At 46.0% G+C, this 26,590-nt stretch overlaps 1 protein-coding gene across 3 annotated transcripts; it reads right to left on the bottom strand.

Annotated features, from left to right (window-relative positions):
* Positions 1 to 486: 486 nt before the first annotated feature.
* LOC146199528 (sepiapterin reductase-like) lies at positions 487 to 8,527 on the bottom strand. 3 transcript variants are annotated; one of them, XM_084595036.1, is made up of 6 exons: positions 8,309 to 8,527; positions 8,053 to 8,196; positions 7,941 to 7,987; positions 5,027 to 5,663; positions 3,753 to 3,899; positions 487 to 707 (listed from the first exon to the last, which is right to left on the bottom strand). In XM_084595036.1, exons 4-6 carry the CDS (start codon positions 5,580 to 5,582, stop codon positions 583 to 585), a joined length of 828 nt encoding a protein of 275 aa, XP_084451162.1. In that variant the 5' UTR covers positions 5,583 to 5,663; positions 7,941 to 7,987; positions 8,053 to 8,196; positions 8,309 to 8,527; the 3' UTR covers positions 487 to 582. The 3 variants fall into 3 exon arrangements, with proteins under 3 accessions (XP_084451162.1, XP_084451161.1, XP_084451163.1); XM_084595035.1 differs by having other exon boundaries at positions 7,941 to 8,196; XM_084595037.1 differs by lacking the exons at positions 7,941 to 7,987; positions 8,053 to 8,196 and having other exon boundaries at positions 8,423 to 8,527.
* Positions 8,528 to 26,590: the final 18,063 nt, after the last annotated feature.

The following is a 26,590-nucleotide window of genomic DNA, read 5'->3' as shown; positions in this document are numbered from 1 at the left end:
GGCTTCGACGAAAAAGCGCAGAAATGTTTTCGTACGAATATCACCGTAGAATGCGTTTTCTAAATATGCCACTGCACGAACACACAACGCAGTCACGTGGCCGTCACGTACTTTCATTGCAACAAGCTCATAACTATGCTGCGAAAACATGAAGGCAAGGATGTTACAATGATCTTCACAGAAAGGGGCAAAGTGTGAGAGACACTAATCCGACGGTAATTATTCTTGGTTTCGGCAGTTGCGGGGCGGCCTGTAGAGCCTCCGGAGCGGTTTATCTCGTCAGGTTGTGCGCACTTACTCGATCAGAAATTTTTTTCGGTGGTTTCGTTTGGCTTTTGGCGTGGCGTAAGTGCTCGTTATATACTGCGCCACTATGGGACTGAAATGTCTCCGTTCATAATTTGCACTTTAGTCATAGCTATTTTTCGCGAGGTCCACGAATTTGCTCATCTGTAGATATGAAAAAAGCAGTGTCAAAAGTGTGTGCTTAGAATTTATTTTCAAGAAACTGCTCATATTATCCTTTAATAATATGCACAACAAAGTGAAGATGAAAAGGCACCATAACCCTCACAAGCTGTCTCAACAGGCCGTTCGATTGTAATAGTCGACATGATCGCCAGACATAAATTCCTGAGCACCAAGAACCTGAACCAGGCGAAGAGCTGTGGCCTCTGGTGTCAGAAGCATACCCGAATCTCGTGCATCTGAAAACAGAGCACCACAATGGTAAAAAGATGTTATAATCTTTTTCACTGCGTCCAAAGTGTATAATTAAATTACACTTCCTGAAGTCGACGACCACAATTTGCTGATTCAAGCTGTGCATCCAATAACAAAAATAAACTTATCAGCAAAACAAAGTTTCCTATAGTTGCTGTTAAAACTAATATTGCTGTTAAAACTAAGTATTTGCGGGCTGCGCTGCCCGCAATTACAGTAAAATTTCTTCTCATTACAAAGCTTAAACCTCATTAATGCACCCTTCTACGCATTTCGGCGGCCAGTGACAATAGAGAGGTCGAAGCCATGAACAAGACGATGCCATATCCATTTTTGAAACCAAGGAAGCTTATAGCGAAGAAATTCGCCCTTTTTTTCAGCACAAAAGCAAAAACAGAGCTCATTAGACGAGCAGGAAACTTTAAATAAACGCGACGTCCACTAATGAGGTGCGGTAGTGACAATGGCGCCAAACTCAAACTGCTTGCACTACTGCGCCGCGTCATCTAGTCGTTTTTGGTTCGCTGCTTGGTGAAAGGAAAACATTACTTCCATTGCCAACTATGCGTTTGTTTCTTATTCCTGTCTGCTTTCCCAGACGGGAAAGTGACATACCTAGACGGGACACTGGGATTTGCCGGAGAAGATGCACGAGAAGCAAGTTAGTACAACAAAGAGACAGTTGGGAGATTGGTGGAGTAGGGCAAGGAAGAGAGGAAATTACCAAACTACCGGCTGGTTAGACTTACGCAAGGGAAGGGGAGAAAGGGTATTTAGGCTAGGGGGCGCAGGCTGCCGCTCCGTACAAAGGGCAAGGCCAGCAGAATCCATTGATCCACCTAGCAGCAACGGAGCAAAATAAAGTGCGCCCTGCAGCCAGGTAGAATAAGCAGTTAGAATTGGGCGTCATATAACTATAGTTACTACAACACGTACGCGGTGAACTGCCGTTTACACGGAGCAACTTACGCGTTTAATGCACTCATTTTCAGTTTTGCATGAAGAAAAAAAAAAAAAGAAACAGCATATTTTCTCGCGCTGCAGGTCTTTAGAAAACGAGTTTGCCTCCGTTCTAAAGACTGGTAGTGCCCTAAAGATTTCGTTGACTAACCAATCATTAGAATAGCTTTACAGTACATTGGCTCCGCTTTGGCTGAGAGTGCGTTTCTTATCTTTTTTTTTTTTTTTTTGTATACTTTGAACTCACTGTTTCAGGAAAGTTGGATTGTTCGCTGGAACACACGGAAAAAGAACAAAGCAACAGAAGGTTAGCATCACCTCAAGTTTTGGTTAAGATCGTTATCTGATCTGCAAAAGTAAACTATGAAATGTTAAATTACCATTATAAAATGCAACAAAATACTAAGCTTAACAAGAAAATATAAAGGAAAGGGCGATGAAAGCTTGTTTGCAAAATTTTGACAGATTTAAGGACTAAGAAGTCTCCTAGAGGGATCAGTACATAAAGCAGCCAGTTAAAGAATCACGCATTTTCTTTTGTTAATCATGGTTAGTAAAGACAAAGTCTCAATGTCGGACGCTTTGAGAAGTCAGAGGTATATTGCACAAAGCTACTCTTGGCTTTCCTGTACCTGTTCTCCACTAACACTATACCTTCAGAAGTTACCAGCCCTATACTGCATATGTCATACAACATGTGCCTGCCATGAAGCAGTCTCGTGGCTAAGAGAGCATACATTAGCAAGTGTATGTCTATAGCGTCGTCAAACTTACATTTATGGTGAAAAACTATCCTACTCATACCTAGTGTGTATTACACGACACTACCATTACCATTGTGCTATCATTTTATACCGCACAGTACTAATCGTAACATCTACACTAACACATCTATTACAGAATAAGAGCCTAGGTCCAACCTATGCACGCTCTAAAGCGCCTTAAAATAAGAATAAAGCAATGGCAACACATCGGATCACCACTTCTCAGTTAAAATAATGAAATATTTCATTTTATATTTAAACACTGGGCTCTCGGCAGAAAATGTCCATTTAAAAAAAAAAAACCGGTGCTTTGTAGCAAATATCTTGTTCCCGCGAACCAAAAGCCTGTACTATTTAAGGACTGTTAGAAAAAAACAGCATTTTCAGTTCCCACAAAGAAAACTGAATAAAGAAAAGGTTTCGAAATGGTTAACGAAAACAACGAAAGGGACAATGTGGCCTACATTCTAGGTTTATGCTGGCCGGGAGCAGATTAAATATTTCTGCGGCTATCCTGTGTATCACTCTGGTTGTCGCAGTTGTCAAGGTGCGTCTAATAAAGCAGCACATGTTTTCGAGGGCCCTCTTCATTTCACATCTGCTGGATGACCAAGCTGTATTCATGCATCTAACATAGCATAAAGAACATGATGTACACATAAAAAAATGTATACCTGAGTAATGTTCTTTTTTTTTTCCTGCAGCGCCACACAAATTAAATACAGCCGAACACCTACAGGGTACCAACATCTTGTCTCCGATAGATAAATGTTGCGCGATTGACATTCTGCTTTTTATTTCAGCTAAGCCTCACAGCTAATTATGCATGTCATAAAGAATAGGGATAGGGTATGGCAGTGTAATCGTTCAGAAAGCAGAACTTTCAGAAGATATTAAAGACAGGTGTTGGATTTAGCAAATAAAGATGATAAAGTGCGATAAAGAGGATAAATTTCACTAAATTAAATTAATATTAAAGACAGGTGTTGGATTTAGCAAATAAAATGCGTGCATCGACAGCGATGCGTTGAGCAAGGACGCCATGAGTTCGAATTGGATGATAAGATTTTTAAATCCAATTTTCTCTCCGACGAATATGTCATAATTTTCGCTGCCAGACAAGCATGAACATAACGATAAAGTGCGATAAAGAGGATAAATTTCACTAAGAACAATGACTGGGCGGAATTGCGTAACCTTCCTAACGAAAATTATGCATGATGTTGGACAGATGAAATCATTCTTGAAGCACACTGGCTAAGTTGCACTGGGCCACGTGACGACTCATGCATCTGCAGCCATTACCGTTTCCCAACGCAGCGGCTTCCTTTACTCCCCGGCGCAACTCTTGTTGCATGGCTGTATCTACAGGACCAGGAGAGTAGTGCAGAACTGTCAGAGAGGGATCTTCCGCGGCGATGACATTGAGGTACATCTGTCGTGCTGCTTTTCCTGAAAATTCGGAACGAAGAAGAAAATAGATAAAAATTTTGTTACAAAACATGCCTGCTTGTTTGCAGACAAGTGAAACAGCATAAAAAACAAAATAGGTTGAATTAAATGTGCATTAGCACGTAATTCCATTAGCTGGCTCACCAATTGATCAAATAGTAAAATAACATATTTTTGACAACTGAATGACTCCTTATGAAAAACCAAATTCTTACAGATATCTTTTCCAATGCCTTCACAGTCTGTTTTTCAGTGCAGCAAAAACCCTTTACTGTGGCACCACAGCCGCCCATTTTTAAAGCGAACGTTACGTGCAATGCTTCAGATTTGTAAGAAGCCTTGTGCACTGCACGCACGTGCTAAACAGTTAACTCGACAGAACTCACTCCTTCAGCTCGTCGAAGCTACAAACCCGAGTGAAAGGAGGCCCTGCATTTTCAATATCTTGGTTTTAGGAGTCTGCAACGCTGCACATAACTTATGTCATACGGACAGGCCTGCAAATATGGAGAAAGGCATTTCGCTAACAAAGCTGAGGCTCAAAGGGAGCACTTCAGGGGAGGCTGAAAGGAAGTACCTTTGCAATACAAACTGAACCACCTTTGCAGGCTACGAGGTTCGAAACTGGGTTTGGGCCCACTGCGGAGGAGGGGCGCGCAGCGGGATTTACGGAGCTTCTCCCAAACGCACACCCCTGGAAAAGCCGAGTGCCAGGCCGGGGGACGCTTGTACCCATTTTTACCGGTGGGTGTCCGGCGGTGGGTTTCACCACCTCCCGCAGCCGAGACGGGAGTTTATTTAACCCATGGTCCGCCAATATAACCCATTTTCTTTTATGATATTGTAGTGGTTGCAGAATGGAAGAGGTGTTCGGTTATTACAATAAAAGGAAAAAGATAACAGTGAAAGAGCCGCATCATTTCCGCATCTAATAAGTGCCGAGTGGTAATATTTGTTGGTCGACGCAGTGCATACTTAACTGCGTAGGCAAAAATCATTAGATCTTCAGTGCGGATCCTTCAAGGATATCAATATAATTTACTGAAATTCGAGTAAAATCTATTGGTGACGTCATAGGTAGCAACTCGAGAGTACTCTAAGGTATAAGTTGTACGATTGTTGCTTACCAGTGCAATAAAGTCCCAGACTGGCCCACGCATTAACAGCCGCAAGTGAAGTAATATTCACAATGAACCGAGGAATGGTGGAACTACTAGAAAACTTTTCAAGGAAGGCCGAGGTCAGCGTCATAACAGAGGTCACGTTGAGATGAAAGTAATCGTCTATTTCCTTTTCGTCGGTATAAGCGATTGCATACTTCTTGACATCACCGAGTGTGGCTGCATTGTGAACCAATACGACGCCGTCGGCCCCAGAAATCTTGGCCGAAGTTTCCGAAATGAGCTTTCTGTAATCTTCAAAAGTGGCCTTCGAGTGGTCCATCGTTTTCGCGATGACTTGCACGCCCGGAGCAACTTCACAAACAAGGCGTTTGGTTTCGGTCAAACGTTCAGAGTTGCGGCCAGTGATCACAAACACGGAGTTTTCGGCAACTTTCTTGGAGACGGCGACTGCTATCGCCCTACCTATTCCAATGCTTGCTCCAGTTATCATCACATAATACTTCTTGCCCCAGAAAACGCTTGCATGGCCGCTCATGGCTTCGCTTGTTGATTCAGACATGGGAATTCAAAGCGTTTCGTTGGAGGTGAGTGCAACAGGGGTACGGCAAGGGGCTCAGTATCGTCGCGTCGACTCCCAAACCTGCAAGCCATGCAAGAGGTATCAGTTGTGACGCTTATCACATACTTCGAAAGACCTTGAACCCCTACGCACTAACTCTGTTTCTAATGGCTACAAACAATACAGCAGCGCCTCGTCACAAAGGGGCGCTGCCTAGCATTTGTCTGCACTTTCACGACATAGCAACTTTTCTTTTTCACATCATATGATGGCGTCTTTTCATCAACTTCCACAGAAGATGCTTTTTTACACATTAAAAATTCTTCCCAACGGAGTCGGTGCACAGCCGCCCATCACCACCTGAGGCTCGAATTAACGATTCATTTCATATTTACCGAAGTCTGCAATCTCGGAGGCCATATATCACCAATGGTTCACTTAGTGTGGAGAGAGATTCTTTTTTTGGCGTCCATTTTTCCCTTCCGTATGCCTATGCTTTTTACTCACTGTTATGATTTTACACTGCATGGATAGAAATATATCTACTATCAGAAGCTTGGCTGCTTAGCGGCGCACCCTGTGGCTGAATCCCATCAAGACAATTGGACATCCCTCGCTACTCCTCAAAAAAAAAAAGAAGAGAGAGAGAGAGAGAGACCTCCCTGTCTTCCTCCTCATTTTCCTCCTCCTCCTCCTCGCTACTCTCACTTACGTGACCCAATACGTCATGGCTTAATAGAATGAGTCATCGAATGTGACAGAACATAAAATATCAAACTTTTATTACCTCTGTATAGGAGAGAGGGGACCTTAGGTAAAAACATGCGTGAAAGCAGTTTGACGAGTCCCGGCCTCGGCATTCTAGATACAGTAGAGCCAAAATTTTACCGAGCACACTCAGCGCTTCAAAATTTCTTAAGCATTATTGGATGATTACATGATGGCTTATTCGGCTCATGCCGGAGCACACCAGCGACATGTGCTGACGTATGCATTAAGTGCTTCCTAATTTTTGATAGGTAAGACGATACGAGTTTGATCACCGAACCATGCTCCGTAATACCATGACCTGTGCAGAACATTTATGGGCTAACATCGGTTTTAATTAAAAAGAAAAAGGTAAAGGTCGGCTCAATTGTTCTTTCAAAATTTGTTTTCATTGTTAAAGCGGTTATGATAGGCAAGTTAAAACATGTCCCTGACATGCAAGTCACAGCTAGCTGTCTATTGAGCAGGAGTTACAACCAGCGAAGATCGATAAAGTTAATATACAATATGAAGGCGAGCTCCCAGGTGAGATGATGGTGTCGCTATTTATTAGGACTGCAATTAAGCCTTATAGGGCGCTGCTCCGCAGCATTAGATTATTCTTTACTACACTACGTCTATTACTGCTAACTTGGCTCTGTTTGCTAGCTGCCATCACCCGCTTAAGCCATTTGAATCAATAGGTTTCTCCACTGAAATACAAACTCATCAGTGACGCTTCAACGCCAATTCCAACTCGGCCGTCGACATGCTGACCACATGAACCTCATCTCTCTCGCTCAATGAGCGCAAGAACCTAATGTGAGCATGACAACCTAGCTGGTTTTCCGCTTTCGTTTTTCTCTGAAAATGCCATCATTTAACTTCGCTAACTGTTTCACTATGTCTTAACTCATCATTCTTATTTAGCACTTCCTTCTGTGAAAACAAAGTTCACTGGGACAATTCGTGAGTCAATTATCGATAAATTAATTGCTCGTTCAGAAACAAATGCCAAGATAAAATTGACATGACACTGCATCAAACTGAAATTTTAGCGTATATCACCGTAAACAAATAATGATTCACTTGTAAAGGTATTATGGGGCAAGAAACTGGGTTTGAAATGTATACACCTAAATATATCTATAGTCCTCTGGTGACCGCGAAGCATGGTAGGACGCCATGTATACGGAGAAAGAGTCTGGCGCACGGACAGCCAACGTATTTGAGTTTTTCCACGGGGATGGCAGGTTGGTAATAAAGCCACAAGAACATTTGGGGGTGAAAAACACCACTCGCTAGCACATTGTTTTTTTTTTTTTTTTGTTATTTCCAGACATCAATCGCGCATGCCTCTTTATAGAAACAATTTGTTGCTAATGTTTATGAGCTATATAATCATATATAAGCCGCTAACCTGAGAAAAATCGGGCTACGTTACATTCAAGTCAACATGTGCCATCCAGTCGACAAAGTATACATATTTCGACAAATAAAACGTGCGAGCAGACTGCGTCAAAAGGAAATATTGTAATGTTGTTTACTGCTTCAGAATGAGCGCGCAAGAATGCTCACGACAAGTTGAGCCGAAGTAGACGGGGTACTTACAAACTTGAGAAGCCGCCGTGTACTCCCAACAATCAATCTTTTTTCACCTGCACATTCCAGCACTTATTTCATCGATGTGGTTAGCAGGGAAGGATAAGAGCAGGCACTATACCTCCACTAACTGATGCGCTGTGCCACGCAACAGCTGCGTATTTTCCTGCCTCATATCAAGCCAGACATCCGGGACATGCGATCGAGCTCAAGCTGCCCTCCTTCTGCGCGTTGCTCTAACTGTGCTCTGGTGCTTTCCCGTGTCCTGCATGTTGAAATGTCGCGCAGGATGAAATGCTGGGGATTATACGTCACAGAAAGCGAAAACCGCTTCCCTGTCATAAGTTAACCCCACTCATGGCATAGGAAGGGCCGACCTGTTTGCATGTCTCCGTTCCGGAAGCGTCCCTTCACCCCTGTTAGCAAGTAAATACAGTCGGATAAGCAGTCTTCGGCGAGCGATAGCGAGCGGGGTCTACTTGTCAACCCACCGACGCCACTGTTAGCTTTCCTCAAGAAGGCCTTCCTGGAACACGTTCTTCAGGAGGATGTGGGGATGAAATACAAGAGCGGCTGACAGCGCTGTGCCCCGATGCCCTGCGCCACAAAGGGGAGCGGTTACAATGACAACACCGTGCTGGCAACAGTGGTGTGTCAAAGGCCGACACCTATCCAAGCCAGGTAGTTGCGAGACATATAGGCTTCGGAGACAACGCCAAGGGCAATCGGACAGCTATCGGCAAGTAGCCTGGGACAGTCCGGGACTGATAATCGAATGTACCCATTCTCTGTGAAATGTAAGTAACACACCAGAGACCTGTCTCAAGGCTCCCACTTGCTTTTTTTTTTTTTTTATGCCTAATACAATTGTGAAAAAAAAGCAAGTGGCGGGAGCCTTGAGACAGGTCTATGGTGTGTTCCCTACATTTCACAGCGATTGGGTACATCGATTATCAGTCCCGGACTGTACCGGGCTACTTGCTGTTAGCTGTCCGGCGTTCGATTTTCCGCGGGCAGCCCATAAGTCCCGCTCTCCAGTAAGGCTTCTGGGCCGGCGGTTATATTGAGTTAGGCTCCGAGCGAATTCAGAGTACTTTTCGTGCTCATGCATACGGTATCATGCTCTAAAAATGGCACGATCTCTCTAAGCCGCTGTAAGACTTCTAAATCTCGCGTCTTCGCTTTCTTGGCTTGAATTTCACTGCACAAAGAAGCGTCCAGAGCCCCGTGCAGGAATTGTTTGTTCGTTCTGCCCGGCTGTTCTATACAGCTCGCAGGTCAGAAAGCGTCGCAAGCGAACCGCTTTGTACCGGAGCAGCTAACGCTTGTTGTATGATTTTGCAAATGGTTTTGTCTACTTTCGAGCGCCGTGAGCTAGGCCCTTGGAAAAACTTAGTAAGCAGCAACGGCAAGAAAACCCTGACAAACTGAGGTCTGTAAAACGCTTCACATTCAGGTACGTCACGTTCTGTTCGCGATAAGCACCGATTGATTCGAGCATCTGTATCTATCTTTAGTATTACACGTACACCAAACGATAAACGTGCGCGGGGCGTCACTGCAAGAAAAATGAGTAGTGCTGACTGAGAGTTGACATCGTCTGCTAAAAGCAAACGATGGAGAGAACAGATAGAGCTTGCAAGGTCATGGGACCATCACGCTGCTTCCTGTCAGAGCGGAAGCCGAGACCTGTCAGCATGTAGTCCGGGACTGGAAAATCAAATGTACCCACTGAATACACGAAGAATACCAAGGTGAGGATCCTGCTTCCGGCTGCAGACCCGACTGTGTTTCATAGATATCCCCAGTACATCCAAAATGACAACGTACAGTCCAGAAAACGCCGTCAAAGAAGCTCTACTGACGGCATAGCAGCTGGGATAGACGATGAGCGTGGAGTAAAACACGTAGTTGGGCTAGTTGGTTCATTGCATGAAGAAAGACTAACCAGACAATAAGACGCACACAGGAAAAACAGAGGCACAGAAATAAAGAGGCTGCAAAGAAAGGTTCCCGTGTCGCCCCAGTCCAGCCTCTTCCTTTCTGCGTCTCTGTTTTTTGCTGTGTGCGTCTTCTTGGCTGGTTAGTCTTTTTTCGTGAGCGTGGAGGTTCAGGAGAAAGCATTGACAATAGTGAAAGTCATCTGTACTCTCCTAGCATGGATGCCGCAGAAGCCCTTTCTTTACAGGCTACCATAAAATAGCACGCAGTATGTAGTTTTCTGATTGATCAGGCCTGCCAAACTACAGTGGATATTTTGAATCTCCTGGAAGAGTGGAGAGACTCAAAAAAAAAAAAGTTGCACGCCCATAAAAAAGGGCTGCGGAAATTGCAGTCTGATTGTAACGAAATAAAAGCCCGTCTCCAAGTCTATGAAAACAACGAAGATTTTCAGGTATTTGTACAGGTATTGGAGGCAGCGGAAAAGGGTGACAAAGCGGCGTTTCTTATCAGCAACCAAGTGAATAGTTTCAACAATAAACAACCGGCCAACAGTGAAGGCATCCAGCGGGAATGCGTTTTGTGGAAGGCCGGCTTAAAAAAAAAGGGTATCAGCATGCTCGAAGCAGGGGCATTTTAAAGGTTCCATATCCCTGGCAGACCAATCGTTTCCACCAAAACTTCGCCTGACGAAAACTTTCCATTATTTGTGAATCACTGCCTTGTAGACATTCCAATCCTCCTTCCTTCGTGCAGAATCACTTAATGACACAGCCGTTATCCATTCAGATAGCACAGTGGTTGCATTGAATGTTGTCACGTTGTACATAAATGTTCATATTAACGAAGGAATCGACGCCCTCTCCGCCCCTCTAACTCAAAATCGCCATCCACATGAAGAAAAAGTCACTACTTCAGTTAGTCCTCATGTTCAGCTAATTTCAATTCCATTCTTCCTATTAATTACCTCTGATGTGTTACGGTGGCGCTATCTTGGCCAGCTGGTTACACACAGGGCTCCGTTTCCACTTACCCGTGACCCCGCCCGGGGCCTGGCCCACACTTTGATGTTCTTTGTGGCGTTTCACGCAGTCTTCTCGAATACGTGGACACCACTAGATCCCGGTCCGACGCCGGGGTCTGCCAAAAGTCTGAAGTGGCAAGGCGCCTCGCAAACCCTAACGAACAGTGCCTGCACCTCTGCAATGCGGCGCCTCAACAGGCTACTGCGGCCAGCAACCACTGATGATTCGCCGGCCTCAGCTTATCGTCTCCCGCCGCCGTCCCAGCCGAGCATATTTTAAAAACACTTGGAGGGATGAGCAAAAAACATCCCAGACTGACAGCGATGACTCTATCGGAAGCGTTTTCACCATCGTCTGTACAACCGCGCCTGCTCCAACCAAATTGCGCACTTCTAGCGACGCAAACGACAGGCCAATGCCAGCGAAGTAGCTGGCCGTGTATGTTACTGCCGCTTTAGGATATGCTTCCCCGTGCTGGCCAATGAAAATTATGTGACCTCCGAGAGATCTCCCTTCCTTCCCTCTCTGCCAGCAGTGTATGGGCTGACGACTCCTCGGCGAACTTTATGCCATCATCTGAAGGTTAAAGCGGCTTGAGCACCGCCGGCCGTCGGCGTCAGTCGTACATATACCCCGTCGGCATATCTCGCACCAAACTTAAAACTGCTGGCATTCAACTTCCTCTGGGTACCCTTAATCCCAATCTGCACCTCTACAATTTGTAGGCTACCATCATCTCCGCCGCATACCTCTGATCCAAGAACAGTGCAGAGATCGCCCTTCAGACCAAGACAGCTCAGAGCCTTGTATTCCGAAAACCTCGTCACCCTCTCACCACCTCCTCCTATCTCTCAAGCACCCTCAGCTCCATGGTAAGTCAATCACCGTCAAACCATATGCCAGCAATCCTTCTCAGTCTCATCTCTTTTTTTTTTTCTTTATTATACGTCTTGGGAGCACAAACACAAAATACATTTACATGACAATAAAAGCAAAAATCACTTTCTGGCTACTGCACGATGATAGAATGGACTAAATGATTTTAGTTTGTCGAGGACTGGCAACCACTCAGGTTGAGGATCTTGCTGCCCGAACACTTCCTGTGTGTAGATGATGCTTTCAATGAAATACTGATAAGCAGGATGCACAATAATACGTTCATGTCTCATTCATTCGCCATCTCATATTTCGGTGTTGTCTATGGCGTCGGCGGCTACTTCACTCCTAATCAGCTCATGAATGTTAAAAAAAATATAGGCGTTCAGCGCTGCTAAACTAAATGTGAAGCAAACGTTTTGGCCGCGGGCGACCGAGCGTTACGTCGAACACAACCAGCGCTTCGTCGAGCGCATCAAAGTTCACCGGCGTTCCAGGCAGAATCCCCTTTTATGCCGTGAGCATGTGACGCCGGCAGACGCTCAATTCCTGCTCCAGTCGGTCAGCTGAAACCACCCTACTACAGGGAGGAATCTACCCTCTTCCTCTTCGTGCCGGCTCGCGCATCTGGGATGCCGCTACCCTCCTCCTTCTCCTCCTCTGTAGCGAGCGCAGCCAGCGGCGGAACACGCTGCGCAGTTCAGTTCAGTCGTTCAGTCGTGTCCGACTCTTCGTGACCCTATGGACCATATCACGCCACGCTTTCCGGTCTCTCACTATCTTCCTAACATCACATAAGTTCATCTGCAGCGCCTCGAGGATGCCATCTAACCATCGGGTTCGCTGCCTACCCTATCTCCGGTGACCCTCAACCTTTCCCAACATCAAATCTTTCTCTAGCGACTCCTCTTTCTCAACAGATGACCAAAGTAGCTGAGCTTTAACTTTAGAATTTGACCCTCCAATGAGCAGTAAGGCTTTATGGTCGACAATATCGACTGATTTGATTTTCTGGCCGTCCAAGAACTCTCAAGAGTCTCCGCCAGCACCACAATTCAAACACGTCAATTCTTCGGCGGTCAGCCTTCTTCACAGTCCAACTCTCGCATCCATACATCACAACTGGAAAGACCATAGCACGAGTTATACGGATCTTGGTTGGCAGACTAATGTCTCTGCTCTTTACTAGGCGGTCAAGGCTAACCATTGCTCTTTCCCAGAAGCAGGCGTCTCCTAATTTCATGGCTGCAGTCTCTTTCCGGGGTAATCTTGGAGCCCAAGAAGAGAAAATCTGTCGCAGCTTCCACTTCTTGTCCCTTGATGCTCAAGGACTTGATAGGGCAAGACGCCATGATCTTTGTCTTATTAATGTTCAGTTTAAGACCAAACTTCTAACTCTCTTCTTGTACGCGCATCAGAAGTCTCTTGAGTTCCACTTCACTTTCTGCCATTAAAGTGTTATCATCCGCATATCTAAGGTTGTTGATACGTTTCCCAGCAATCTTCACTGCAGCTGAAGACTCGTCCAGACCGGCCTTCCTCATGATGCACTCTGCATATAGGTTAAATAGGCAGGGCGACAGTATGCAGCCTTGTCTCACTCCTTTCTCAACCGGAAACCAATCAGTAAGACCATGCCCAGACCTGCATGTACGTGGCCTCCTGCCCTTCATACAGGTTCCTGAGGAGACAGATGAGGTGAATTGGAACTCCCATCTCTTGGAGAGCTTGCCACAATCTGCTGTGACCTACGCAGTCAAACACTTTCGCATAATCAATAAAGCACAAGTAGATGGGTTTCTGGAACTCTCTTGATTTTTCCATGATCCAGCGAAGGTTGGCAATCTGGTCTCTAGCTCCTCTGCCCTTGCGAAACCCAGCAGGCACGTCCGGAAGCTCCCGATCCACATACTGCTGCAGCCTACCATGGAGGACTTTCAACATCACCTTGCTAGCATGCGAAATAAGCACCTGCGACGAAAACCGGTATTTTCGAATGCGCAATGCAACTCTTTAACTCTTTTTCAGGCACCGCAAAATGCGCGAAGGGTAACGCAGTGTAGCTTTCGCTATAAAATCATTCAGCACAGATATTCTTACTGCTCGCATGATGGTTATAAATGAATCTGTGTTGATAACTTCCGATTGCACCGTCATTTCACCTTACTTATCCTTCAGATGGGTCGCTTTCCGCTATCGACCTCACAAGACCCTCTACATGCACCCGTTGTCTCACTTTGAGCCACCTGTCTCACCAACGCCCTCAGCAGAGCGTTCCGGCCTAATACTGCTGCTGTGCTTCTCTACCCGCAGATCCTGGCCATTATACATGCGCCCAATCATGGTATGGTGTATTCGTTGCCACGTAAACATATCCACGCTTCTTGCGACTCCCCCTGGAACTTCCTCCGTCGCAAGTCTTTGCGAGGGCCATGCAGCCCTCCTCCTTTTCTAAACTTGATATCTCCTCTGAACAGTCACCACTAGGGTTCTTGGCTACTACACTGGACAGGACATCAGTGCCGGCGTCCCTTCACTATTAAGCCCTTGTAGTGCAGGATTGAAGAGAAACGCTCCTTCAACCTCCGACCGGCTCGCGACTCTGGAAAAAAATCAGCATGAGCAAACAGTGTATTTCTGATAATCATTTCAGCGCATTGACACTTTTCCAGCGCCGTAAAGATCTCAAAGTTGCGGATGTTTTCTGATCGCAAATTGCTGGAAGCACATCTGTAGTCCCGCAGCCTCGGAATAAACCCTTTTAATGTGATTTAACAATTCTTGGTTAACGGGCAGTGTCCATCAGTGGAAAAAAGTCACTATGTGGTTTTGCTAAAACCAGATATATCGCCCCATAGCATGACATCCTACAGACCTGTGGCTCTGGGTTTTATACAAAATATAGAAGCGCATGATATTAACGGTCTTAAATGGTTTCTTGAAAATGCAGCCTGTAACAGGATTTCGCTCTGCTATCAATTAAGTAATCCATCTGGTGTCGATGGTTGAACACGGAAAACGATTAGCGCTGCTCTTTCTCCACACCAAGTGTGCAGTCGATAATTTTCACCATGATGCAATATTAACACCTTCGAGCAGTTTGGAACTCCGACGTTTATATCAGTGCTTTACAGACTATTGATGAACCGGGCAATCTACATGGTGACTGACGAAGGGGACATGACATATCATCTTATCACACAGAGTTCCCTCAGGGAAAAGTATTAAATCCAATACGATTCATTCTTGTAATAATCAGCCTATTCAATAAACTTTCAAACGCAGTTTCGTTATCCGTGTACGCCGAGACCTGCATATGCGGGCATCAAGTGTCACGCATCCCCGAGTGCAAAAGAGGTTGCGACGTTCAGTGTACATACATTGTGTCCGCGTATTTGCGTCGTCAAGGCCTTGATCTATCCTAAACTAAAGACGTCATCTTAGATTTCACACGCAAGTTGATCAAGTGCTACCGTACCACAATTGACAGTCAAGTCATTCCATATGTGGCAAACCAAAAGTTCTTAGGTGTCACTATAGATGTCGACATCTCCTGGATGAAGCACTTCTCCTTTGCTCAGCAGAAAGCTTGACAGTTTTGCAAGCACCTTAAGGTTAAGGCTGGTAAATCCTGGAGTACGACTGAGCAATACTTGCTGCGCCTGTACCAAGTGCTGGTGGTCGATGTCTAAGATACAGTGCGCCAGTTCTTTCGGATATAAGGAATGTATGGGGCACATTTTATGAGGTTCGCGCCTGCCCAGCCCGCATTTATTTCCAACACGAGCCACTACGGATACCCTTGAGACATCTTACCGATACTCACCACAACCCCCCGGTCAATATTAGTAGTACGCACCAAGAAACAGCCTATTTGAAAGCCGTCAGGACACCAATCATGGTGATGCCTACAAACTGCATATCCCCAAATTGGGGAGGCGCCTTTATGGACACTTCCAAAACTCAACGTGCGGGAACATATTCTAGAATACCAAAAATCCCACATCGTAACGGCTGGACTTAAACAATTAGCGCTAACATATGTCTTATCTACGCGTGGCGACTCAGCTAGTGCACTTTTTTTCGATGGCAAAGTGACGAACAGCTCTTCAGCGGCCGAATTTATAGTGCCTGAAAGCGCTAAAACCGCCATCCAAAAAAAAAATCGTCCATAGAAACCGAATAAGCAGGCACACGAGAGGCCATCTGCTACATATGTCAGCAGGCAACAAATCATTGGACAATATTGTGCGGCTCAAGACGTGAATTGCAGATTATAAAACGCACATGAAACAAAGTGCATACGAGCAGCTGATTAGGCAAATTGTGCTTCTGCTAGCTATGGCGTTCGAGCTTGGCCATGCGTTCAAGTTTCAGTCAGTACCCAACCATTGTGATATGAAAGCACTGATGCAGAAGCTAAGCTTGTTCATGCTGATCAGGCTTTCATGCAAGTTGCTTTCTCAAGGCCTGACGCTGCCACCTTACTTGCTTATTCCCTGCAAGGCGCCATGCAGTTATATTGGAACGACGTGAGTCATCAGCAGCACTGCATCTCTCGCCTTGATGAAGTTTTACTTCATGTACAATTAAATGTCATGCGACGTCAAGGAACTCTTATCCGCCTGTTACGGCATGGCGTCGGCTTGCGTCGTAATAAATTGTCTCCAAGCCACCGCAGGCTTAGACACAAATTATATTATTTGTGACTGCCCTCTCTGTACACATGAGAGGAGAGTTTTGCAGAACTGCTCTCGTGCACTTGAACAGGTGACTCCTTTCCAAAAAAAAACTACTCCAGGCTCCAAAGCAGAACACTCATTCATGGCGTGCAATGAAGGCTATCTTCGATTTTTTAGAAGAAACCAGTCTAGATCCAAGGCTGTGACACTTGCGTGTACTGCGCTGTGCGTGCCCTACACTTGGATGCGCATGTGCTGCACTGTGCTTACAGTATGTGCCTTACGTGCATAAGTGTCTTTACTAGAACATGTGGATGCGTATTTTGAACTTCTTTGGTGCAGTGACGTCCGTGTTTACGCGTTTGTGTCTGCATACAAAAGGAAGGAGGTCTTATACGACAGGTAGACCTCGTGCTACTGTCTTCTGGTGCAGTGCATGGTGTGGGCGCTTACACGTTTGTGCCTGCAACAAAAGTGGAGAGCACTGCAATTGTGCCAATATGTATACAGTGTCTATGCAACTAGTGTGATGTAAGTACCGCCAGCTGTGTGCAAAGTCTCCTCAATAACTCAAATCACCACAAGGAGCTTCATTGTACTATAACATCGTCACCCTCCCCATTCTTACTCTATCTCTCCGTTACTTCCCTTTTCTGCTTTCTCCAGTGCGCAGTTGCAGGCTATAGTTTCTTTTCCACCCTATAAATAACATGTGTATAATGAGCACGCCACATCAAGCAGAACAAATCACCAAAATTCATTACCAAGACACCGACTACGCCGTAGCAGCCTACATCGCTCCCCCGGACTGCGCGGTGATGGGGGGGGGGGGGGGGGAGGGACTCGAAAGCCTAGTGGAATGAAACACTCACGGGGCTACAAGAGGATCCGTCTACAGCAATCCCCGTGCTCCCATAATAGACACTAGAGGCATGAGCACCACTCGATATATATTAATTACATTTAGAGGAGGACGGATTCCTCGCACAGTGCTTTATGGATAAGGGAGGGGCTCCACTGATGCACCCTTTACAGAGGCCACGTGACCGCTTATTAACGGCAGACAACCTGGCCACAGAGCAGACGTGTGCACGCTGCTAAACGGCACCCCAAGTAGCCGAACCCTTCCTGCACTCTCCAATGTATATTATGCGTAGACACGCACGTGATGGGTACAGTTGCAAAGGGAGTTAAAAAGTCAGGAGGCGAAGACCTACATCCGCCCCTACACTTCAACCCCTCTCCCTTAAGGACAAGCCTTCTGGATAAGCTACTCGGAAGGAGGAGTCACCCCCCCCCCCTCCACTCGCTCCTCGTTGCATCGCGATGAGGACGCTCAAGGGACTTACAAGATGTCATGAGCCCACTGAGCAGCTGGAGCTATCTCAAAACAAGCCCCGCTATCCCAGCCCATCCCCCCCCCCCCAGTATGACCAACGCGACAAGGAACTCAGGGCTCTGTCAAAAGAGGTGAGCCGCCTGTCCTCTCTCATACAGACCCAACGTAACCCTTCCCCTCCACCATCCCTTTAAAACCTGTAGATCCCGCCTTCTCGCAAACATCCCCAGCCACACAACCACTCCCCAAAATAAACGTACCTCAAAGCCTCCTCCCGTTACACGTAATGACCTGGCGCAAGTTCAGGCAAAATTTGAAGCTAAGCTAAAGACAGAGCCCGGATAGATGCCAAAATCGACTCCCTCTTCACCCAATTCGAGAAAAAAATATTGGCTGTGGTTTGACCAATGGCCATCCCAAGTACACTTGCGGAAGCAACCTCTGCGGCGAATGCTGCGGTCATTCGCGCCGCGGAGGAGTCGGCGGTGGCCCCGGCGCGCCCGCTGTGCACTGTGTGACATCACCTCCTCCTGGCGCATGCGCAGCTGGTGGCGGCGGCACCACTGAGTCACCCGCGCATCGGAGGAGTAGGCGGCGGCTCCGACGTGGCTCTCCAGCTGTGTTAGCTGTGTTCCGTGTGACGCCACTCGCTCCTCACGCATGCGCTGCTTGGCTCATCGGGGGCTCCGCGAAATGGCTCAGCGACTGGCGTAGTGTTGCTTCCGCAACAAAAGTCGACATGGTGTTCTCAAGCCTGGTTCCTACGCTCGACATGACAATAGTCAATACTATAGACACCCGCATCCAAACCTTAGAGCACATGCAAACAATTATCATCAAGCACCTCAATCTCCAACTACTTCCCATTCACCCCTCGCCACCACCAACGCCTCCCGTACTTGAACCCCAAAAAGCTCCACTATATGGCGGGGCATCAACTTAATAATATAATTTATTTCGGACATGAATCATGTACACAGAACATGCCCACGGGAAGAGGCAAAAGGAAGAAGCTGATGGCATTCTTCCTGACGAGGCCTCACCCCGGGTCACACATTAATGGCAGAAGGATGGACAAGGTCAAGGTCAGTTTCACCAAGACAAAGCAAAACAAAACATAACCAATGAAAAAAATCTAATAAATTATATTTGGCATTTTAAGAAATTAGATAAGAACAATGGCATCGTAAACAAGGAAAGTACATCAGTAACGCTACAATTCGCGACACAAAATGTAAACAAAATATTATAAGACAAGCACTACAAGTCACATAGATTTGGTGCATTCCTAAGAAGTGGAGAAAAGCAACTTCATTTTCTTTTTAAATTGAAAAATAGTTTTACTGTTTATAGCATCATCAATTATTGAAGGATAGGCATTGCATACTACACTAATTTGGTTATCTGTATGTTGGGTGCCGTAGTTAGTCCGGGCGCGAGTGGAAACAAGAGAGGTAACACGCAGACTGTAGCCGGTATTTCAGTTCAGATATGTATTTCTAGATGATGTGATGTCTTGCTTAATTTTATGAAAGATACGTACAGCAACAGAATACGTATGTCACACAGGGAATGGAGGAATACGTAGGGCGTGAAATGAGTGGTCGCTGTTTGAAGGGTTTGTGGAACAAGCACGTAAAGCTCTTTTTTGCAAAGAAAATAGTCTGTCTGAAAAGTTTTGTTGCGAGTGCCCAGATTAGATTACAGTACACCAGTTGAGAATGAATTATGGCAAAATACAACTGTTTTTTTTATCTGTGAGGGCTACAGGTGTCTGATACGATTGATCACATCAATTGATCGAGCTACCTGCAGGCGAACATGATTTACATGGTCACCCCAACCGAGGTCACTACGGAAAAATACGCCCAAGAATTTGCAGGAGGTTACAGATTCAATCAGGGTATCGATAAAATGGAGTTGAATGGGATAATCTATAGGTTTATTTTTAGGACGGAATAAAATGAATTTAGTTTTCTCACCATTCAATTTCAATTTATTCACAGCAAGCCAAAGCATCAGTTCATATAGCCAGGAGTTGGTGCGACGCTCTAGTTCGCGAAGATCACCACCAGAAAAAAAAAATGTTCGCGTCATCTGCGTATAAAACAATGTTAGAATAAGCTGAAATGTTTACTATGTCATTGATATATAATATAAAAAGAAGGGGCCCCAGTATGGATCCCTGCGGAACACCAAAGTTTATTATTTCTGATTCAGATACGGCATTGTTTAGTCGTGTGTAATGAGTGCGATTGGACAAGTAGCTTTGCAGTAACCTGTGAGGCGTTCCACGAATACCATATCTGTGTAATTTATGAAGTAGAATGTCGTGCTTAACCGAATCGAAGGCTTTGGAAAAGTCAAGAAATACACCGACAGTGAAAAGCTTATGTTCAATATTATAAATAAACTGTTTTTGATTTCAAGCAGAGCATCGCCTGCGTGGATTTTCCAGGCTGAAATCCATACTGCTCCTTACAAATTATATTATTAGAATTAAGGAATTTGTATACCCTCGTAAAGATAACTCGCTCTGCAACTTTCGAAAACAAAGGCAGTACGGAAATAGGACGATAGTTACTGAGGTCATTTTTATTGCCTCCTTTGAAAATTACTGTAACACGGGCGGATTTCATTTTTTTCTGGGAATTCACCTGTAAGAAGCATTAGATTGCAGATATGTAAGAGAGGAAAGGTAATAAATGTAGCAGCAGCTTTTACGGCTAGTGCAGTAATGCCGTCTGGGCCAGGAGAGCATGCATTGCGCATTAAGTTTATAATTCAGAGAATTTCATCTTCTGATGTCGGAGATAAGAATATTGAACTCTGACATGCCGGAAACAAAAAGGAATCGACAGATGTTACAGCTGAGGGAAGAGTATATGAAGTGGAATCTCCTGCATTTGAAAAATAGGCATTAAGTTTATTAGCGAGTGAGGCACCGCTATAAAGAACTCCATGGATTTGCATTTCTGAAGGAAGAGCATGTCGCTTTCTTCCAATAAGTTTGTTGATGCCTTCCCAAAGGGATCTAGCATTATGCATGGATGAAAACTTTCGGCGATAAAAAAGCGATTTTGCCTTTTTTAGATCCTGATTTAATTTGTTCCGAAACTTCTTAAACTCTAACAAATGTTCTTGATCACGTGTTCCAAGAAATCGTGCAAATAACTTATTTTTTTGTTTAATACGTTTCAGAAGGTCGCGAGAGATCCACTCTTTCCTTAATTTACCCATTCTCCAGTGGAATTACCACGGCTTCCGGGACAAGCCCGCGCCTTTCCAATGACTCGTTTCCATCCCCCCCCCCCCCCCCCCAAACCCCTGAAATCATCATTCTCCACGATATGGCCACCAAGGCATCGCTTCCTAGTTTATGCCCTACCACTGAGATGCCACGGACAAACCAAGGGAGCCCATACTTATACACCGTTCAATAACCCACCAAACACACGTAATTAGGTCAGAGGCATCCTGCGTAATCACGGAAATTATGCATCACGCACCCACAGTCTGCTACATCTTCGCTGTGAATATATACCACCCCCATCCCATCCAATGTCTCTCCAGGGAAGACATTGGATGGGATGAGCGCGAGATCCACCACTGAAGCGGGCGACGCTAGTGTACCCAGAGGAGCAAGTGAGATCACGTGACTACGCTTATTGCTGTTGAACTAGGCTCTGGATTGAATTTGTGCGTTTTACAAGATAAAAGTCGCGGTTTTATTTGCAGTTTTGCTTTTGACGTGTGTCAACATCACGCACTTGCATCTTGCGTCGTTGCCGTTGTTGGTTTAGCTTTTTGAAGCTGTTGACATGATCCGTCACTGGTCTGTTACACGCGAAGGGACCCTGCGCATGCTCGCATTCCCGCCCCGAAAAATTAGCTGAACGAAGCTTGGTTAAACAAGTTGTCAATGTGTAAAGAAGTGTGGTCATTCTTGTGGGTGCAACATATATGTTTCGTGGAGCAAGATTTCATCTATATGGAATTCGAGAGTGGTTCCGTGAGTTGCGGCCGAACGACTGGGGCTAATTAAACTCCATGTTTTTGCGCTTATCACTTGTGAAGCTAACGAAGTCTAATTGCTGACGGGGTAGAAAATATACTGGCTTATTTGGCAAGCAGTACCTATCCAGAGCAATGAATCTTCGCTCGAAAGTGGGAGGTGTCAAATTTCTTTTCAATGAAGGCACTGATGGCCAAAACTAAGCGTTTCTGCTGCTACGCACAGTGGCAACTTCAGCAGTAATTTCAAATGGTCATCGGTCACCGGTGATCGGGATCGAACCCTGGTACTCCGGCACAGTAGTCGGGCATCTTAACCACTGCACCACCGCGGTGGGGCTAAGTTCGTTTTTGAGAAAAGGAAGGCTCCGCAGCGGTGGGTCAATTTTTCGTATACTACGCAAATGTGAGGGGTTGAATTAATGGTATGACATTGTTAATCAGCTAAATTGCGTACATCAACTCTAAAGTCTTTTAAAGAGGTTAATGATTCAATTAGTCGTCCACAAGAGGAGGAACAGGCGGCGACCAGCATGCAAGAGCAGCAAGCAAGCAAGCAGCAGCAGCAGCAGCAAGCAGAAGCGGCAAGCAGCAAGGCGCAGCAGCAGCAACGAACAGTAGAAGCAACAGCAAGCAAGCAGCATTAATGCCGCTTCATGGGCTAGTTGGTGCATACTGAATTGGTGAAAAAATTGCGCCGAGCCATGCACACCACAAGAAATAAAGATGAGACGAGACGAGGCCTGTGTCTCGTCTTCTTTCTTGTGGTGTGCGTGGTTCGGCGCAATTTTTCCCCCAAAGCAAGAGAGCGAGCGAGCGAGCAGGCAGGCAGACAGGGCAGGGCAGGGCAAGCAAGGCGGGCAAGGCAGGCAGGCAGGCAAGGCAGGCAAGAAAGCAAAGCTAAGGGAGAGCAAAACAAAGCAAGCAAGCAAGGCAAGGTAAATCAAGGCAAGGAAAGGCAAGCCAGGCATGCAGCCAGGCCAGGCAGGTCAGGCAGGACAGGCAAGCAAAAAAGCAAAGCAGAACAAAGCAAAGCGAGTGATCGAGACAGCAAGCAAGCAAGGCAAGGCAAGCAAGCTGCTGCAGCAGCAGCTTTGCGTGGAAGGCTGTAGCTGGCAGCTGACATGGACGAGCGCTAACTGGACGTTGGGCTTCCTGGCATTACATTTGGCAGGAGCTGCCAAATCAGGCATCTCCTTTCATATATGAGAGGGCGATACCAGAATCAGCCTGCCAAGACCCTTGCATTCATGTTATCCCTAGGCCACGCAGGCACGTTCATACGGCTTCAGTTAAAGCAGGGCTTTATATATGTTGGCTGGTAGTTTATGCTATCGCGTCATCGCGAAGGTGGGAGTGAAAACAGAGAGAACGAGGCGCCGCAGCGGAGGGCTTCGGACCACCGCGCGATAGAGGTTTTCGCCTTAGAATGTTAAGGCGAAAGCCTTTAATGGCTAATGCTGTCGTGGACAAAATGTGTCCCGCCTTTGCGGCGACTCTGATTGGCCTAGGCGGGAGACGTCATAGAGGTCTCAACCAATCACAGAGCACCGCCACAGTATGATCAGTTATTTGATTAATTACAAAGCAATGTCAAATTAATTCATTAAATTAATGACTCATTTATTAAGCAATCAATTGCCTGCTTCACGGCCAATTATTTAATTACAGGTCTAATTAATTATTAACTAATTAGTGCCAGTTCCGTAGCAGAATGCGGCACATAGGCTTCCGCCTTTCACTACTTTAGTCGCTAAAGTCCCTCGTAACAGCATCGGCCTATGGGCCGGCCCATGCTGTGCAGTCGGCATGCAGGCACTGTCGATGCTCAAATAAAGATATTTTATGCACACGGGGACATTGTAAAGCTAGAATTCAACAATCGTTTGTAAACGGCAAGTGACAATGGATCGAGGTTTGAGCTTGTTCAATCTTCATTTTTCATGAATGGTGCCACCTATTTCTGACGTGTATACAAGGTAATTCTTTCTTACAAACAATGCACAATTGTATTTGGCCGCACTCCTCCCAGCGCCTGTACGTACGTGCTTCGTGTTGTCTGCCGCTTCGATAAGTGGCCTGGTTGGCACACTGGCTCTCCAAGGAGCCCTGTCACACACATACATCCTAACAGTGTACTACCCTATGCAATATTTTTATGGTCTAGCACTCGAGCACCCATTCACTGATTTAAGCGGTATCTGAAACTGTTTCCAGCATGGGCAGTGCTTTTAAGATGAGAATCGGACCTTCGAGGGAGCCATCATTTCTTGAGTTCACCTCTGTCTGTGTTTGAACCATGCCAGCAGCTGGTCTTGGGCAGCCAGTGGCGTCGCGAGGGGGGTGCAGGGGGTGCGGACCGCACCGGATGCAGTGTGCTCAGGGGGGTGCAAAGAGGGAGTAAGGGGCGTGGGGGGGGAGGGGGGGGGGTGAAATGAATTATTGTGTAAAGACGCGAAAAGGCAAGCAGTGGTTCCGCTGGGACACTGTCTGGCAAGTGTGCTCGTGGAACAAATTATTCAGCTCAACACGATCGATGAGCTGGTGCAACAGCGCCGTAAATGCTCGCAGACATATATAGGACAATCTATCACATTCTATGCAAGCACTTAGGGCGTATGCAACGTCACAAATTATTCTTCAGCCACCTGCTGCAGTTCTCCCTCCCTGGAAGTTTGTACAAATCCAACTGATTGCCGCAGACAGTGTCTGCTAACTCAGCATCGTCGCTTCGCCAGAGATTTAAAGAGCAAGAAGCTCAACTGCATCAAGGGTCTATATGGGGATGCAAGCATACAAGGCTGTGAAGCAAAAACAGCAATCTACTTTCCATGGAGACCTAGCTTGAATCAGACCTCTGCGTTTCAACTTTTAGAACCACTTACATCTTTCTGCGCTGAGCTCGTGGCAGCTTAGGAGGCACTCTGCTCCGTGGCTACCATAACCATGATCCCTGCAGCCCACATTGTCATCCGCACTGTCGTTCTTCAAGAACGTTTGCTCCGACGTGTCAGCCGTTGTCCCAAAATATGCCAAGACATCCACGAGCTTTCAGATCGAATATTCCGGAGATTGAGTGGGTCCCACGGGACCTGCTGCCTTCCCAAAGTCAAGCAGATTTAGCTGCCGGGCCGCCTCGTGAACCAAGACTCATCAATACCATGGCTCCATTGGAAACCCCTGCGCGAGAGCGTAGACGACACCCGCCGGCGGTCGCGCCGCATAGCCTCTATTTGTGTATCTGCAGCTCACTCTCCTTTCCCAAGCGAGGACCGCTGGCAGTATCTCTCCGGCAGTCTTTTGTCCTCTTCATTTATCTCCTGTGCCTTTCGCGCTCCTCGGCCATCCGCCTCACACTTTCAAAACGTCGAAAGGCATGGAATGCCTGTTGCTCAGTGGAATGGCAAGTCTGATCCCTACGCCCTGGCTAAAAAAAAAAAAAGAAAAATAATGAGAAAGAGGGAGGGCACCTTTAGCAAGGACAGGTGATTTAAAAAGGGGAATTGAGAATGGATGTACCCAAGGGTGCTCACGCAGTGCATTATGCGGTTCTTACCTTTTTTCTCTGAAATAGGCAAATCGTTAAAGTTAGAAATAAGAAAGCATTAAAAAATGAGCCTGTACACGCCCACCGCTTTTTTCGGAAATATGTGCTTTTGGTGTGATGTTTTGCTGAATTATCAGTCGTGGGGCACTATCGCAGGGTCCAGTGTTAAAAAAATGCCACTTCACTCACACTGCATGGTTGGGTGCTGAGCGAAATTGCCTTCAAAGCAAACCATGAGCACAGAGGAGGAAGAAAGGAAGTTGCAATTCGGTGCTTAAAACGCGGAGGGGGGGGGGGGGGGGCGCGCCTCCGCACCGGGTGCCCCTAGCGACGCCACTGGGCAGCATCTCTGAGATATAGGAATCAAACCCACTAGGAACCCTTGATTCCGAGTCAGCACAATTCCTAAGCCATGCAGGTGCACTTGTATAGCTTGGATAAGGGGGCCTTATGGCTATGTCGGGTGATCTTTCACGTAATGTGATAGATTAGAAGTTTCACTGGTCTCTGTCTGTCCATCTGAAACCATTGGCAGGAGCTGCCAACTTGGGAAGAACTTCTGAGAAAGCAAATGAACCAAGAGGAACCCTTTGATTCAAATCAGATGCACTACACCTAAGCCATGCATGCAGGCACGTTCACACAGCTTAACTAAAGTGAAGCGTTGCATCTTAGGTCAGGTTGTCTTTCACATAAAGTGATAGGTTACGAATGTATGCTATTGAGTGTGTGCAACTCAAAACGAAAACTGAAATGAAAACTACTGCAACATACAAAAGCCTCTCCTCTTCTAAAATGTTTCCTGCCCTCAGAGACACTTCAATGTGACCCAGCAATAATATGAATTATAACTCTATCCCTGCCACAAAGGCACTTTGAAAGCCTTCGAACCGATAGTCTATCAACTCAAATGCCTTTGAGTGCTGCTACACAGGCTGTTTCAATGTTCACTGAGTCAACAATATATCAAGTCAACGGAGCAGCTTTTAATTCCATGTCTTCAAGGACTTCGAGCAGTGGCAGCGTGCACTTCAGAGGGCGAGCACTGAAAGCAATACACAGTATAATCGCTGAAAAATTATGGAGCTTCAGAATATACAACTTAGTTTTCAGAAAAAAAGATTTTTTGAAACAGTGCTGATGATAATGGTATGGCCCAAACGCAGTTCAACAGGTGACCACAGTGGGTTCTGGATCAGGCCTACAAAACCATTTCATACAACACTAGTGCGTGT

The sequence above is a fragment of the Amblyomma maculatum genome, chromosome 2, assembly GCF_055883805.1.
Source record: "Amblyomma maculatum isolate TAMU_Amacu chromosome 2, ASM5588380v1, whole genome shotgun sequence".
In the NCBI taxonomy this organism is placed as follows: domain Eukaryota; kingdom Metazoa; phylum Arthropoda; class Arachnida; order Ixodida; family Ixodidae; genus Amblyomma; species Amblyomma maculatum.
This window is presented reverse-complemented; position numbering and strand designations above follow the sequence as displayed.

What these genes read in the sequence shown, in the direction of transcription:
- LOC146199528 (XM_084595035.1), bottom strand. Translation starts at nt 5,582, where the DNA reads ATGTCTGAATCAACAAGCGAAGCCATGAGCGGCCATGCAAGCGTTTTC. An exon ending in TCTGGGACTTTATTGCACTG is followed by an intron (nt 3,900 to 5,026) that starts GTAAGCAACAAT and finishes CCGAATTTTCAG; the next exon opens with GAAAAGCAGCACGACAGATG. An exon ending in AGCCGCTGCGTTGGGAAACG is followed by an intron (nt 708 to 3,752) that starts GTAATGGCTGCA and finishes CTCTGTTTTCAG; the next exon opens with ATGCACGAGATTCGGGTATG.